This window comes from Mustela nivalis, assembly GCF_964662115.1.
Source record: "Mustela nivalis genome assembly, chromosome: 6".
Lineage (NCBI taxonomy): Eukaryota > Metazoa > Chordata > Mammalia > Carnivora > Mustelidae > Mustela > Mustela nivalis.
The window spans coordinates 118,335,257-118,351,490 of NC_139025.1; the positions used below are offsets into that span (position 1 = coordinate 118,335,257).

General features: G+C 34.2%; 1 protein-coding gene across 2 annotated transcripts in view; it reads left to right on the forward strand.

The window, feature by feature from the left end:
• Positions 1–16,234, forward strand: part of SCAPER (S-phase cyclin A associated protein in the ER) — a 524,869-nt gene that overhangs the window by 17,292 nt on the left and 491,343 nt on the right. For both annotated transcript variants that reach the window (XM_082735980.1, XM_082735981.1), the window contains exons 3-4: positions 7,254–7,371; positions 12,195–12,265. In XM_082735980.1, the coding sequence (XP_082592106.1) occupies positions 7,254–7,371; positions 12,195–12,265 (189 nt within the window). The remainder of the gene's footprint in view (positions 1–7,253; positions 7,372–12,194; positions 12,266–16,234) is intronic.

Here is a 16,234-nt window from a genome sequence, read left to right on the forward strand (position 1 = left end):
CATTAGTTATGGATTTATGTTGAATACCTCATTTCCCAATGATGTTCATTTATTCATGACATACTTACTTTAGTTATTCATGATTTCTTTATCATGTCAATTATTCGTCGTTCATGGGGGAAGATAGATGGTAAATATCTAATTAAAGGATTTAAAATGTAATTGTGAGATGTACTGCAAAAGAATACAGATTGGTTTGAGCATATAAAAGTGATCCTGGCTAAGTCTGGGGTTTAAAAAGACTTCATTCTGAGAGAGTTACTTTTTTTTTTTTTTTTTAAAGATTTTATTTATTTATTTGACAGAGAGAAATCACAAGTAGATAGAGAAGTAGGCAGAAAGAGAGAGAGAAGCAGGCTCCCTGCTGAGCAGAGAGCCCGATGCAGGACTCGATCCCAGGATCCTGAGATCATGACCTGAGCCGAAGGCAGCGGCTTAACCCACTGAGCCACCAAGGTGCCCCTCAGAGAGTTACTTTTTAAGTTGAGACTTGAAAGACCAGTAGGTTTTAGTTGGGCTAGAAGGAACACTATGTTAGTGTGCTTTCAGTAGCTTGTGCTCAACAGTGTCACCAAGGATTTGATTGCTTTTCAACCATCTGTTTTGTTGCCATTATGTTAAGTTTCTCTTTGTGATCCCTAATTGGTTAGAGTCAGACTTTTTTTTTTAAGTAGGCTCCATACCCAGTGAGGAGCCCAACATGGGGTTTGAACTCACAACCCTGAGATCAAGCCCTCAGCTGAGATCAAGAGTAGGCTAACTGAGCCATCCAGGTGCCTGTGGAGTTGGATTTTGTATTTTTTGGCAGAGTATCACATGATTGGTGGTGGTCATTTTGTTCTGTTTTAGGTCATGTTATCTTTGATCACTTGGTTAATATAGAGTATTGGTTTATCTTTTTAAAGTTTGTGTTTTCTCTTTTGAAATTAATAAGAGTTTGTTGAGATAGACTTTGAGGCTGTGTAAGTACGCAGTACCTCATCAAACATTCACCTGCTAATTTTAGCACTCATTGATGGTAACATTTATTAAAGTTCTGTGAGGAAAACATTTACATTCTCCCCAACTGTCTGTGTATCTAGATTCTTGGATTTTAAAATTTTATTTGGTGTTGTAATCTGTTACTGATATTATTTTGATGCTCAAATTGTCCCAGAGTTAGCCGGTGGAAGCTCCTTCAACCTGGCTCTTGTGGTATGTCCCTATTATTCTTTGAGCATTTCTGTACTTACTGGTGTAACAAACTGAGACAGGCTCATTTTGTGCTTTCACTGTTTCTCACTAATTGTGCAGGTTAGGGCCTTCACTTCAGTACAGTGTTGAATGAAAGTGGTGATGGTGGGCATCCTTGTCTCTTTCAACATTATGTCATTAAATATGGTATTTGTTGTAGTTAGTGAAATTTTTATCACATGCTTTTTTTCATCTGTTGAGATAAGCATAAGGCTTTATCCCTTTATTCTGCTCATTTGGTAAATTACATTAACTGACTTAAAAATGTTAAACCAGCCTTGCATTTGAAATAAACTCAACTTGTGATATCTTACCTGGATTTGATTTACAAATGTGTGTTTGTTTGTTATTTTCACATCTTTACTCCTGAAATAGTTTGAACTGGTGGTTAACTTTGCTTGTTTATCCTCTTTGGTTCTGATATTAGGATTATGTAGGTCTCATAAAATGAGTTGTGTTCCTTTTATTTTATTTTCTCGAAGAATTTAGTGTAATTTTTTGCTCCTGCGGTTTTGAAGAATTCATCCATGAAACCCATCTGGTTCTGAATTTTCTTTTTGTGGGATTCAGTTTCTTTAGTAGATGTTCAGATTCTTTTTATGTCAAGATTCGGTAGATTATACTTTTTAAGTCAACAATATTTCAGCTTCAGTATTTCAATATCAAATATTATAAGTTGATATGTTAGTTATAATATCCTTTTATCTTTGTAAAGCCTGGAGGATTTAGAATCTATAGTGGTGTTCCTTTTTTATTCCTCATATTGGTTATTCTTTTGTTAATGTTTTCAAATAACCCATTTTAGGTTTTGTTATTAGTTTTTCACTATCATATGTTTGTCTTTTTTTTTTTTTTTAAAGATTTTATTTATTTATTTGACAGAGAGAGATTACAAGTAGGCAGAGAGAGAGAGGAGGAAGCAGGCTCCCTGCTGAGCAGAGAGCCCGATGCAGGACTCGATCCCAGGACCCTGAGATCATGACCTGAGCCGAAGGCAGCGGCTTAACCCACTGAGCCACCCAGGCGCCCTTGTTTTTTTTTTTTTTTTTTTTAAATTAATATGCTATTCTTTTTAGCTTCTTGAAATAGAGACTCTGATCATTGATTTTTAGCTTTTTGTCATTATGTCATTTTTATGGCTTTACATTTTCCTTTAAGGATAGTTTTGGCTGCTGTATAAGTACTGATGTGTCATATTTTTATTATGATTCAATTGAAAATATTTTAAAATTTCCGATGTGACTTCTTTGATCTGTAAGTTATTTAGAAATGTAATGCTTAATTTTCAAACATACAAGGATTTTTCTGGTTATCTCTCTTTGTTACTTTCTATTCTTTGAAATTTAGTGAGGCCTGCTTTATGACCCATGGTATCGACAGTCTGGAAAATAGCATACACTTGAAAAGAATGTATATTCTACCAGTGTTGAATGTTGGGTTCTGGATATGTCAAATATGTCAAGTTTGTTAATTATGTTGTTCAGGTCTTCTGTATTGTTACTTAACTGTTTTTGTCTACTTATTCTGCTAGCTTCTTAAAGAGGTATGTTAAATCTTCCATGATGCTTTTTTCCTATTTCAGTTTTTCTTTAGATGTTATTAGATGCACATTTAGAATTATTATAATTCACTGGTTGATGAACCTTTTACACTTATGAAATATCATTCTATCTCTAGCAGTAATCCTTGCTTTAAAGTCTGCTTTGCTCAATATTAATAAAGCTACCATTCTTTTTTTAAATTTAGTTTAATTCCAACATAGTTATAATATAGCATTATATTAGTTCCAGGTGTATAGTATAGTGATTCAGCAATTCCATATATTAGTCAGTTTGTTTCTTTTGTTTTTGTCCATTTGTTTTATTTCTTAAATTCCAAATATGATGAAATCATACGGTATTTGTCTTTCTCTACCTGACTTCTTTTTTTAAAAAAGGATTTTATTTTTTAATTTACTTGAGAGAGAGAGAGAGCATGAGTGGGGGGTGACAATGGCTAGGAACACTGGCAGTCATAGTTTAATCCTGCCAGATATTGAAATGATTCAAAATTGGCTCTGTTTTTTTGTGAGGGCTTATCTATTTCTAGTTTACCCTTATTCTTGGGATGAAACTTCCAGGTTTCAACCTAATGCCTGGGTGGCCCTGGACAGATTTAGTTTCTGTACTTTTGCAAGTCTATCAAACCCTGCCAATTTTTCTGTTTTGGCTGTATCCGTTGGAATTGCCAGGTGCCTCTGGGGCAAAAGCAGCCCTGATTGCTGGACTCACCTCTTTAAATATCTTATGTTCCCTGATCTTGCTGTATAATTGCTTGCTTCCTTCACTTTTTTCTGGTGCTTTAAACAGATTTTTAAAACATATTTTCTTTAGCTCTTACAGTTTTTCTCAAGTGCATGGTTGGTCTGAATTACCTAGCCCTTTATAAGCAGAAAGGAAGTTTATTTTTTTATTTTTTATTATTTTAAAAAATATTTTACTTATTTATTTAACAGACAGAGATCACAAGTACGCAGAAAGGCAGGCAGAGAGGGGGGAAGCAGGCTCCCTGCCGAGCAGAGAGCCCGATGCGGGGCTTGATCCCAGGACCCTGGGATCATGACCTGAGCTGAAGGCAGAGGCTTAACCCACTGAGCCACCCAGGTGCCCCAGAAGGGAAGTTTATTATTCATATAATAGTTCAGTGCAGGTATTCAGTATTCAGCCTTTCACATTGTAATTCAGGAACCAACTCTGTTTTGTTTTGTTTTTTACTCATTTTCTAGAGAGTTCTGTGTTTGGATCATCTGCATCTGGCCAGTAAGTGGGAGAAAAGATAGACTATAAATGATGATGCATGAGATTTTCTTTATAAGCCAGGCCTGGAAATGGCTTATCTTATTTTTGCCTATATTTTAGTGTGCAGAATTTAGTCATATAGCCATCTAGCTTCAAGAGCCCAGTAAGTATTATCTAGCTTTGTAGCAGGACAAAAATGGAGTGGTTTTGGTGAACATATTATTGTCTGTCACAGAAGCTGTTATAATAACATATGTTTGACATGATGATGGCTCAGATTAGTGGATTTACAGTTTCAGAATATATTTAGGACATAGAATTAGTAAGATTCGGTATCTGTTCTAACAGATCTCAAAACAGAGCAGCCCATACAAGGTTGAAGTTTATTTTTGTCCCCTGTGATAGTCTGGACAGCCTTAGTTCATCTAGGACTTGATTTTACCTTTAGAAAGATGTGAAACATCAGTAAGATCTGACAAAGTTATTGTAGGTTACTGTACAGAATTCCACTCCACATCCTATGTTAGGGAAATTGTCCCAGTTACTCAGTTTCTCAGGTAAGTTTGTGGTTTGTTAAAAGTATGTATATGTGCTCCCACTCTTAGAATTTTAATGTACTCCTGGTGTTCAGTGACTGGTAATCTTGTCTTTGAACTACTTAAAAATATGAGGAGCTTTTTTAGTGAGAATTTAAAAGAAAGAGTTTTTGCTTAGTTATTTAGAAAGTTGAAAAATCATTTTAAAAAAGAAGGGAAATTAGTTTTATGAGCAAGTAGTATTATAGGTGTATTTTGAAGAACTGTGAGAAGCAGTAATTTTAATGGGGGTGCAAACATAAAAATTTAATAAATAGTGCTTGAAACCAGTTTGGGATTATGAATGAAGTTGCTTAAAGTAGAAATTATTTAGATTTTCTTAGCCTTAGCAGATAGGTAAAAAAAAAATTTTTTTTCCCAATCTAGGAACAAGTCTCAGAAATTATGCACTTAAATTTCAAATAATTCTTTAAGTGTTAAACATAAAAACTTTAACTTAAGACTGATGGTTATGCTTTTTATTGAAACATTTAGTATTTGAACAAGCATCTGCAAAATCTCCTTATGGCACTAGGTGGCACACTGTGACTTTGGGATGCAAATAATGTATTTTGTTTAAGTCTCTTGTAAGAACCTAGATAAAAATTCTGTTTGAAGTAGGTATCTGTAATGTTATGAAGTATCTCAGAGTCATTTATCGAATAGCAAACCCTGATGCTTAGATTAAAATGCTTAAACTATTTAAGTTACTGCTGACATCTTTATAGCAACAGGGTTATTAAAAATGACTAGTATTTGTCAGTTTATTGAAAAGAGTTCAGTTAGAATATATTACAGAATGCACCTGTGATTTTATGGAAAAATGGTTTTCAGTCAGATATTGTAGTAAGGTGAATGTTACAATGTTTTTGCATGTGAAGTATTAGAATTAAGAATTAAAGTTTTGAGTTGGTGATATATTTTTCTTTGAATTTGTGTATGTGTATTGAATATAAAAGAACTAACTTTTGGGTGCCTGGATGGCTCAGTTGGTTAGATGTCTGCCTTTCAGCTCAGGTCATGATCTTAAGGGCCTGGGATGGAGCCCCATGTGGGGCTCCCTGCCCAGCAGGGACTCTGCTTCTCCCTCTGCACCCCACCCCCTGGCTTGTACACGTGCATGCTCATGCTCGCTCTCTCTCAAATAAAAATCTTTAAAAAAAAGACTGACTTTGCAAAATTTATGGTAGAATTGAAACATTTATAGAAGAATATTAGATTTCAAGTTTTCTGTTCTAGCATTATTATAACATTGCTATCTTTTGATCACTTTAGTTCCTAGAGAATTATCACTTTATGAGGACTCTTGAATTAGAGAATAATGTATAGAATAATGAATTTTATAGATTTTATGTGATTGCATAATTATCTGAAATTGTCTGAAAAAGAGCTGAAAAGTAGGCCACCTATTTAAACTTGTTCATCTGGCCTGTAAGGAATAGTGATACTTCTTGCTTAAAACAATGTTTTGGTAACTTAAATGATAGATGCCAACCTAAGTTAGAGCTAATAAGCACTGGGAGATGTGTTTATTCCAAAAAAAGGAGATTTTATAGTGTTAACTTGATTGAAAAATATGGGAATAGAGATGATTCAAGAATTTTGCATAGGGTGGAGCTGGAATAGTGGTCACAGATTAATGAGTTTCAGCATAAACTTATGAATTAGGTAAGTAGATGCCATGTGGCTATCCAGGATAAGGTCAGAGGAATGAAGGAATGTGGGGGCAGGTATTTATTTTAAAGATGTGAAAGTTAAGTTCTGGCTGCTTTCACACAAAAAAGTCATGATTGACTAGTTGTCACAGAAACTGTATGACCTGCAAAGCCTAAAATAAAAAGTTGTTATCTGGCCCTTTGTGGAAGTTTGCTGACCCATGCACTAGAGTATAGTGCCTTTTTTCTTTTCTTCAAGTCATGCTCCTTGTCAGTAAGTTACTTTAAGAATAATGTGTTGCTTTCTTTCACATATTCCCCAATAAACGAGCACTTAAAATCAACCAGTAAGTGAGGAGCACCGAAAACGGAACAGAAGAAGTGGCATCTTACAAGGGAATAATGTAATCACATTGAAAGGGGTGAGGATGAGAAGAACCAACTCAAGTCATTTTGGGGAAAAAAATCCAGTACTTTGGATACTGTAATGCTAAAGATAAGAACTGTATAGAAATGTTGTGATCTTGTTAATAAATGCTGTGGGTTAGCAATTCTGAAACTGTATGTATTAGAACTGAACAGATAAGTAAATATATTTTGGGTAATGAGAACCGGGTTTCTGACTGGCAGAGAAAGAAATTACAAATAAGAGAAAGGCTAAAACGAACCTGTGTGTAGGACTGAAATCCGAGGGATCAGACCTGTTGCTGTGTAAGTGGTGGTGGTGAAATGTGTACAAAGCAGTATTGTGCTTCTTAGGGCACATGTTCAAACCTTAGATTGTATTTATTCTTGAAAGAATTTGTTTATTCTTAAAGTTGTAAAACTAGTCTTTTCAGAAATAAAAAGATCTGTGACTTAACTTTCTTTTCTCTCTTTAACTACCTTTTCAATCCTAAATTAGTTTTAAGTGTTGCCTTTGTGAGAAAATGTGAGAAACAATTAATTTGTCAGCCAAATATATTTTATATGTTGACTAATCTAATAATCTAATATATATTTTTTGTATATAGGCATCATTCCAGCGCTCCAATAGTCATGACAAAGTTAGGAGAATAGTTGCAGAGGAGGGTCGTACAGCAAGAAATCTGATAGCTTGGAGTGTTCCTCTAGAAAGCAAAGATGATGATGGTATGTATTTTTAAACTGTTTCATTTTTGTTTTAAATTTAGGAGGGTACATTTAGTCTTAAACAGTAGATAGATCCAAAACTTTATGATTTGAACTGTTGGGCAAATTAGCATACATGAAATAAGAAATAACTTTTTTATTGCTTTTTTAAAAAAAGATTTTATTCATTTATTTATTAGAGAGAGGAAGCATGCATGTGTGGGGGAGGGAAAGAGGGAGAAGGAGAGTGAGAATCTCAAGTAGACCCTGTGCTGAGCGAGAAGGCCCCATATGGGTCTTGATATCATGGCCCTGAGATAATGACTTGAGCTGCAATCAAGAGGTGGACGATCAACTGACTGAGCCACATGGGTGCCCCTTTATTGCCTTTTTTTCTTAGATAATATACAAATGGTTTTATGAAAGTGTTAGTTTTGCTGTTTCACATAGGAACGAAGGTAGGTTTGTTATGATTGGCAAATTAGTTTTCTTTTTTAACTTATAGGAGATAGAGATTTTTTCTTCTATTAAATTCTAATAAAAATAAACAGGTTTTAAAAAATTTACTATATTCACCACAGTTAGTTACAGGTTAATGTTTTAGGAAAAAAAGATTGTATTTCTTGAGTTGTTATTATTTGAACTAGAAAAAATACCTTTTTAGTCCTTTTACTTTCATGGGTAGGATCATTGTGAGCACTGCCTAAATCCTGGGGACTAGAAGATTGGATGGGGAGATAGAAAACAGGAGGTTGGGGTATACCAAAGAGGATCTCGCTTTGAAATTTTCTGAGGATTTGTAGACTATTCTTCTTATTGGGTTTGTGTGGTATCTTTTCATGCTTAGATTCAGTTATATATTTTTGGAGGGATTCTATAGAAATTATGTTGTTTCCTTTCCATCGGGTTATAGGAGGCACATGATAGTGGTTTTGTTTCGTTACTAGTGATGTCAACATTAATCACTTGGCTAAGGTGATATCTCCTGAGTTTCTGCACTGGAAAGTAACTATTAACTTTGTAATTAGTAGGTAATTTGTGGTAAGGTAGTTTGAGACTATGTAAATGTCCTGTTTCTCTTGAAGTAGTCTACTCACTACTTTTAGCTTCTGTTGATAATTCTTAGCTAAGTAAGTTACTACTCTGATGGTTGCAAAATGGTGATTTGCTGACCCCAGTGTTCTTTATTAAAAGCTGACATTCTAATGTAAGAGAGAGCTTTCCCTTTTCCCTTTAGTAGTATATGTGTAACTTTGCATTTATTTAAGTTTATATGGAGTCATGGTTCTTATTTAATGAGTTCTGATTTATCTATTTTGATGCTTAGTTCTAGGTTTGTCTTAGTTTTAGTTTTAGTTTAGTTTTGTTCAAACCTAGTCTTTAGTTCTAGGTTTGTCTAGATGAGTGGGAGACCTGTTAAGCTGTCTTCTGTTTCCTTTTGACATATTCTTTGAGAACACCCTTACCCAGGGAGATGTTTCAAGTTATATAGGAGTTCATCCATGTTTTATTCTTTTAAATTTATTTTACTTTTACATATTTTTTACATTTTATTTTTTATACTTGTTATTTAAAAACTTATTTTTATTCTATCTTTATTTTTCTATACTTGTATCAATGATCCATTTGTAGTTTATTCATATATATAGTGTGAGTTATGGATCTAATTTTATCTTTTTCTGTAGGGATTACAAGTTGCTCCAGCACCACTTACTGTAAAGTCTATCTTTGCCCCATTTTTTTGAGATGTCACTGTATCATAAATTGAATTTCCTTATGTACTTACATTCTATTTCACCGAGCTGTTCATCTAATTCATGTGTGAAAGCCACACTGTTTTAATTATAGAGGTATTATAGTATATTAAAATATCTGCTTAGACCAGTCCTCCCTCAGTAGCTTTTGTCAGTCTTCCTAATTTTTTTTTTTTTGAAGATTTATTTATTTACTTGAGAAAGAGAGAGATACCAGGAGAGAGCACAAGCAGGGGAGAGGAAGAAGCAGACTCCCTGCTGAGCAAGGAGCCCAGTGCAGGAAGGCAGGGCTCTAGGATCATGGTCCTGAGCAAAGGCAGATGCTTAACTAACTGAGCCACCCAGGCACCCCTTCCTAGGTATTTTTAAGGAGCAGTTACTTTGAATCAAAAACTACCAAATAGAGGGGGAAATTAAATTTATCTTCTTAAATTTACTCTGTACTAGCTGAAGTTTTCATAAGGAAGCTTACTGTTACTTTCATTTCTTTGGTAAAAACATATATCAACATTATTTACTATAAAAATAATAACATAAAACCTAAAACTTTCTTATGGTTGCTGTGTATGATTCATATTATTTTATGAAATTTTATTTTTTCACTTTCCATGGATTAATCAGAACAAAAAATAATCTGAGATTTATTAAAATTGCTTCTATTCAAGGAAGGAAAGAAAATTCAATAATGAATCACATATCTATATATAACCTGATTTTGCATGTAAGTACATAAAAAATTGGCCATTACAATTATAAAGCTTCATTTATGCTTGTTGCAAAAAAATTGAACTGTGAACCCATAGAATTAGAACTTTCTGAATATCTAAATGATGACAAAATAAGAATGTCAATTTCATAATTTCTGATAAGGATTATTTTATATTGTTAAAACTTTGCCAATAATAGCAAAATCTTTATTTGCTTTTTTTTTTTTAAAAAGCAACTCATTCTTATCTATAGCTATAATACATACTCAGATATTTCTGAGAATAATCTTTCAATTTTTATAAGTTTTCTTCTGTTGTTTCATTTCTGTTTTCTCTGATACTTGTTCTAAGCTGGTTATTCTACCGGATATTCTAAAAGTTCTGCTCCTACATTGTTCTCTATAATCAAAGGATGGATAAAGGCTGTGTAGTTGAGTGTCGAGTTCTGCTTTCATCCCTGGTAGAAGAGTTGAGGGAGGCCCACTTATGTGTGGGTAAATTTGTACTGCTTCACAGGTCCTGGCCCAAAAATTATTTTGCTGAAAGGAAAATTATTCTGTTGTACATTATAGATAGAATTTTATTTCTATTTTGAATTGCTCTCAAAAATAGAATGATTATGAAATAGTAGTTAGTATCTTTATTATAAAAAAGAGCAGGTGAGAAAGATATATCTGATGGCAAAAATACAAAGAACTGAAAACTTCTCTTTTCAAATTAAACTGTGAATTTCATAAATCAGATAAGTTTGTCAAAACAAAATACTGGATTTTTAAATGGTAAAAAATGTATTCTCGATTTTATTGTTAAAATAAAATTTGAATTCAAAGAGTATTTTCCAGAACTGTTTATGAGTTGAGAAGTATCAAGTAACTTGGCCTTATTTATTTATTTTTTTTAATAAACATATAATGTATTTTTATCCCCAGGGGTACAGGTTTGTGAATCGCCAGGTTTCACACTTCACAGCACTTGCCATAGCACATACCCTCCCCAATGTCCATAACCCCACCCCCCTCTCCCAAACCCCCTCCCCCAGCAACCCTCTGTTATGTGAGATTAAGAGTCACTTATGGTTTGTCTCCCTCCAGATCCCATCTTGTTTCATTCATTCTTCTCCTACCCCCTTAACCCCCCATGTTACATCTCTACTTCCTCATGTCATGGAGATCATATGATAGTTGTCTTTCTCCGATTGACTTATTTCGCTAAGCATGATACCCTTTAGTTCCATCCACGTTGTCGCAAATGGCAAGATTTCATTTCTTTTGATGGCTGCATAGTATTCCATTGTGTATATATACCACTTCTTCTTTATCCATTCATCTGTTGATGGACATCTAGGTTCTTTCCATAGTTTGGCTATTGTGGACATTGCTGCTATAAACATTCAGGTGCACGTGCCCCTTCAGATCACTACGTTTGTATCTTTAGGGTAAATACCCAGTAGTGCAATTGCTGGGTCGTAGGGTAGCTCTATTTTCAACCTTTTGAGGAACCTCCATGCTGTTTTCCAGAGTGATTGCACCAGCTTGCATTCCCACCAACAGTGTAGGAGGGTTCCCCTTTCTCCACATCCTCGCCAGCTTCTGTCATTTTCCCGACTTGTTAATTTTAGCCATTCTGACTGGTGTGAGGTGATATCTCATTGTGGTTTTGATTTGTATTTCCCTGTTGACTTGGCCTTGTTTTTAAATTGTCAGAATATCTGAATTATTTAAGAGGTTGATGTTTTTCCTGTTCTGAAAAAGCCATACAATAAAATCAGTCCCTGGGAACATGGAAGTTTGTTTTTTATTTTATCGGTAGTTCATATTGATTACATATAGATTGTACTGTTCTGTGATCTCTGGAAGGAAATTATGTATTAGTATGTCCAAATGACTTATATAGTTCAATTTTGTACTACCCATTAAAAAAATTATTTATTTAAAAAAAAAATTTTTTTTTAAAGATTTTATTTATTTATTTGACAGAAATCACAAGTAGACGGAGAGGCAGGCAGAGAGAGAGAGGGAGAAGCAGGCTCCCCACTGAGCAGAGAGCCTGATGCGGACTCGATCCCAGGGCCCTGAGATCATGACCTGAGCCGAAGGCAGCGGCTTAACCCACTGAGCCACACAGGCGCCCCCCAAAATTATTTATTTATTTAACAGAGAGGGAGAGAGAAAGAGGGGAAGAGAGAGAACACAAACAGAGGGAGCAGCAGAGGGGGAGGGAGAAGCAGTCTCCCTGGTGAGTAAGGAGCCTGATGTGGGGCTTGATCCTGGGACCCTGGGATCATGATCTGAGCTGAAGGCATTTGCTTAATGGACTGAGCCACACAGGCACCCCTGTACTACCCATTTTTTGACCTTTATATTTGTCTATTTTTGCCTTGAAGGGAAATCCAAATGTCAAACTGGTGGAAAATCAAAGAGGACAATTCAAGGAACTCATAAAAATACTAAACAGGTACAGCATATGCAACTTTCTACTTACTGACTTTTAATTTGAATGAGAAAATGTAATTTTTCAGGATTTGAGTATTGTATATTTTGTTTTCGTATAAAATTCCAGTGTAACATTCTTCACTTAACAAATGTGTATACAGTCCTGGGTGCCTAGCTAGTACTAAATACTTTACAAATATTAATTTATTTGTTTCTTGTAACAGCCCCTTCAGCGTAGGCATTATTATTATCTAAATGATAATCTAAAAATGAGGAAACACAGGTAGGGAGAGGTTATATAACTTGCTAGTGAGTGGCACAGCGAAGATTTGAACCCAGGTCGTTAATTTCTAGTTTATGCTCTTAAGCCTTCTGCTACATATCCCATATTTGTGAATTCTTTTATGATTTTCTTTCTTGGTATAGTGATGTCTTTAGGTTGTAGAATAGTAAAAGTATTGTCTCTAAAAATTTCCAAATTGCTTTATTAAAATTTTGGAGAGCACAAGCCTATTTTAAAAGTGTTCTTTAGCACATTAGTACTGGCTTTTTAATTCATAGTACTTTCTCTGAACTTTTCCATATATATTATTTTATTTTGATGTTATTAAATATATCAATATGATTATGCAGACCCAAAACTTCACATAAGGAAAACATGAATTTCTAATCAACATGTCATTGTGAGTTCATAAAATAATCCCCAACTCCTCACCTACAATGTTACCAATGATAAAAAATTTTTTTACATTAAAAAGATAAAAGAAATAAAACAAATACACTGACAGGTGAGTGGAATTAGGGACAAAAACTTAATGGACAAGTCTTAAGGGATTAAAGAAGGCTAAAATTCCCTGATTATGGTGGGGAAACAAATCCAGGCTCATGGTATAAAGTTTTGGGCTTATGCAGGGTTTGCACTAGGAGCCAAAAAAGCTATAATCTGCCTGGGTTGTGCCCTGTGAATTGATGTCTGAAGCAGTAAAAGGAAGTGGCCCATGGTTTATGACTGGTTCTGCTAGTATTCTTGACAGGTGAGAGTGTTAAGTATCCAGTAAAAGACCTGTGGAAGTGGGACCACAGTGGGCTGGAAGATGGTCGCTGTAACAGTAGGATACATGGAATGAGGGTGAGCAAAATGAAGATCTAAAATACAAGAAATTCAAATTCAAAGTAAAATATCAAAGCACATGAGGAAAATAATGTTATAAAATACAGATAACACATTCTATGAGTGAGAGAATTTACCCTTGAGGTGATGAAAAAAGGCCATTTTCCTAAGGAAGACTTTAAAAAAAATGAGCTTAAGTTCCTCAAAGGAAAGAATAACTATAAACAAGAAGGAGATATTCTGAAGTAAAACAGATATCCATCTATTATATTATAACATCCATAAATTTTGAACATTTATAGATAAAGGTGAGCCAGTTAGAAATCTTATAAATGAAAATATTGTCAATGAAATTTAAAAAACCCATAATTAATGGAATAAATGTTGTATTGGACAAAGAGAAAATTTGTGAATTGGAAGACACTACTGAGGAGAATTTAAAACATATTGCAGAAAACTAACAAGATGGAAAATAAGAGAATTTAAGATTGAGAAATTGTTATATAGGCCATATCGGACTTTTAAAAATAGAGGGTAAATAATAGTGGGCATTGAATATTTGAAGAAATAATGTTGAAAAATTTTCTCACTTGAGTTCTGAAGAGCTTCAGAGCATGACTGTGGAGCTGAGCAGGGTAAGTAAAAATAGATTTATATACCTAGCTACATTCTAAAGAGTCTGAAGAATGTGAAGATTATGGGGAAAAAATCTTCAAAAAATACCAAGAAGTAAACAGAACCACAGAGGAATGATATATTAATACCCTTGTTATAAACAAAAGGATAATGAAGCAATATATTCAAAGTTATAAGACAAAATTACTTTTAAAAAATGCTTTTTAAATTTTATTTATTTAAGAGTGAGAGAGCACATAGGGAGAGGGAGAAGCAGACTCCCTGCTGAGCAGGGAGCCTGATGTGGGGCTCAATTCCAGGGCCCTGAGATCATGGCTTGAGCTGAAGGCAGCTGCATAACTGACTGAGCCACCCAGGAGCCCTGACAAAATTACTTTTAACTCATAATTCTGTGCCCAGCCAAGTGCAAGAATGAAATAGAACTATTTTTAGTTATTTTAGACAAAAACTAAGTGTATGCTACCCACTGACCCTTAATGAAGGAACTAAAGATGAACTTCAGCAGGAAAAAAAGGTAACCTGGGGGAAGGAACTTGTTAAAAAGGTATCTGTAGTATGTGATATGATGAGCACTGGGTGTTATATGCAACTGGTAAATTATTGAACACTATATCTGAAACTAACAATATACTATATGTTGGCTAATTGAATTTAAATTAAAATAGATATATGTAAAATGTGTTTGTAAATCTCATTACCTGTTGATGGTTTGAAAAAAAAACCCCTCACATGATTCGATTTAGAAAAGTGGAACTGTAGTTTTAGACAATATTAACATGAAGACTGGATTGTAGGGATTTTGGAAGGGGGCTAGAGTAATAAAATTCTTGTCTTATTTAGGAAGAAGTTTTTGTTAGGAAAATATGAATATAAGTGCGTATGATAAAAATTTAAGGTTATCAACTAAAAGCAGCCATGATTTCCAAATAGAGGAATATTAGCAAATTGTATCTTACAGTATTTGAAAAGAATGATACACCATGGCCAAGTATATAAATTTAATTTTATGTAATTTATCCATGAGTTGTGCTTTTTGTTTTATCTATGAAAAACTCTCTTATTTTAAGATTATAAAAATGTCCTTCTAGATATTTTTAAATTTTTGTTTTCATAGTTGGTCTTTAGTCCATCAACAGACTAAAAGAAAAATCACATTATCACCTCAATAGGTTCAGTAAAAGCATTTGACAAAACTTGACACCCATTTATGATGAAAACTATCAATAAACTATGAGTAGAGGGTATCTTCCTCAACTTGATTAAAAAAATCTACAAAAAACCCTATAGCTAATGTGGTACTTAATGGTGAGAAACTAGAAGCTTTCCCCCTAAGATCGGTTATAAGGCAAGGATGCCCCTATCACCACTGTTTTTCAACATTGTAAATGTTGAAAGTTCTAGCTAATGCTAAGACAAGAAAAGGAAGGAAAAGGTATATAAATTAGAAAGGAAGGAATAAAACTGTCTTTGTTTGCAGATATGATTATATAAAAAATCTGAAAGAATCAACAAAAAACTGCTGGAAATAATAATCTGTTATAGCAGGTTGCAGGGTACAAGATTAATACACAGAATTCTGCCAGTGGCTTTCCTGTATACCAGTGCTTAGCAAGTGAAACTTAAAAACACAATACGATTTACATTACCACTCCCTTGAATTAAATACCTAGGTATAAATCTAACAATGTATGTACAAAGATCTATATGAGAAAAACTATAAAACTCTGATGAAAGAACTCAAAGAACTAAATAAATGTAAGGGCGTTCCATGTTCATGCAGGAAAACTGAATATTGTCAAGATGTCCTTTCTTCCCAGCTTGATGTGTAGATTCAATACAATTCTGACAAGTGATTGTATAGCTATTGACTGATTCTAAACTATATGGAGAGGCAGAAGACCCAGAATAGCCAATGAAATATTAAAGAACAAAGTTGGAGGACTGATGCTAGCCAACTTTTAGACTTACTGTAAAGCTATAGTAACAATGGCAGTGTGGTATCGGCAGAACAATAGATAAATAGATGAATGGAGAGGGTAGAATATCTAGAAATAGAGCCATATAATAATCAACTGCTCTGACAGAGGAGCAAAGGCAATACAATGGAACAAAGGTAATTTTTTCAACAAATTGTGTTGGAACAACTGGACATCCCATATATCAAAAAATGAATTTAGACAGATACCGTACACCCTTCCCAAAATTAAACTCAAAAGTGGATCGTAGACCTAGATGTGAAAGCAA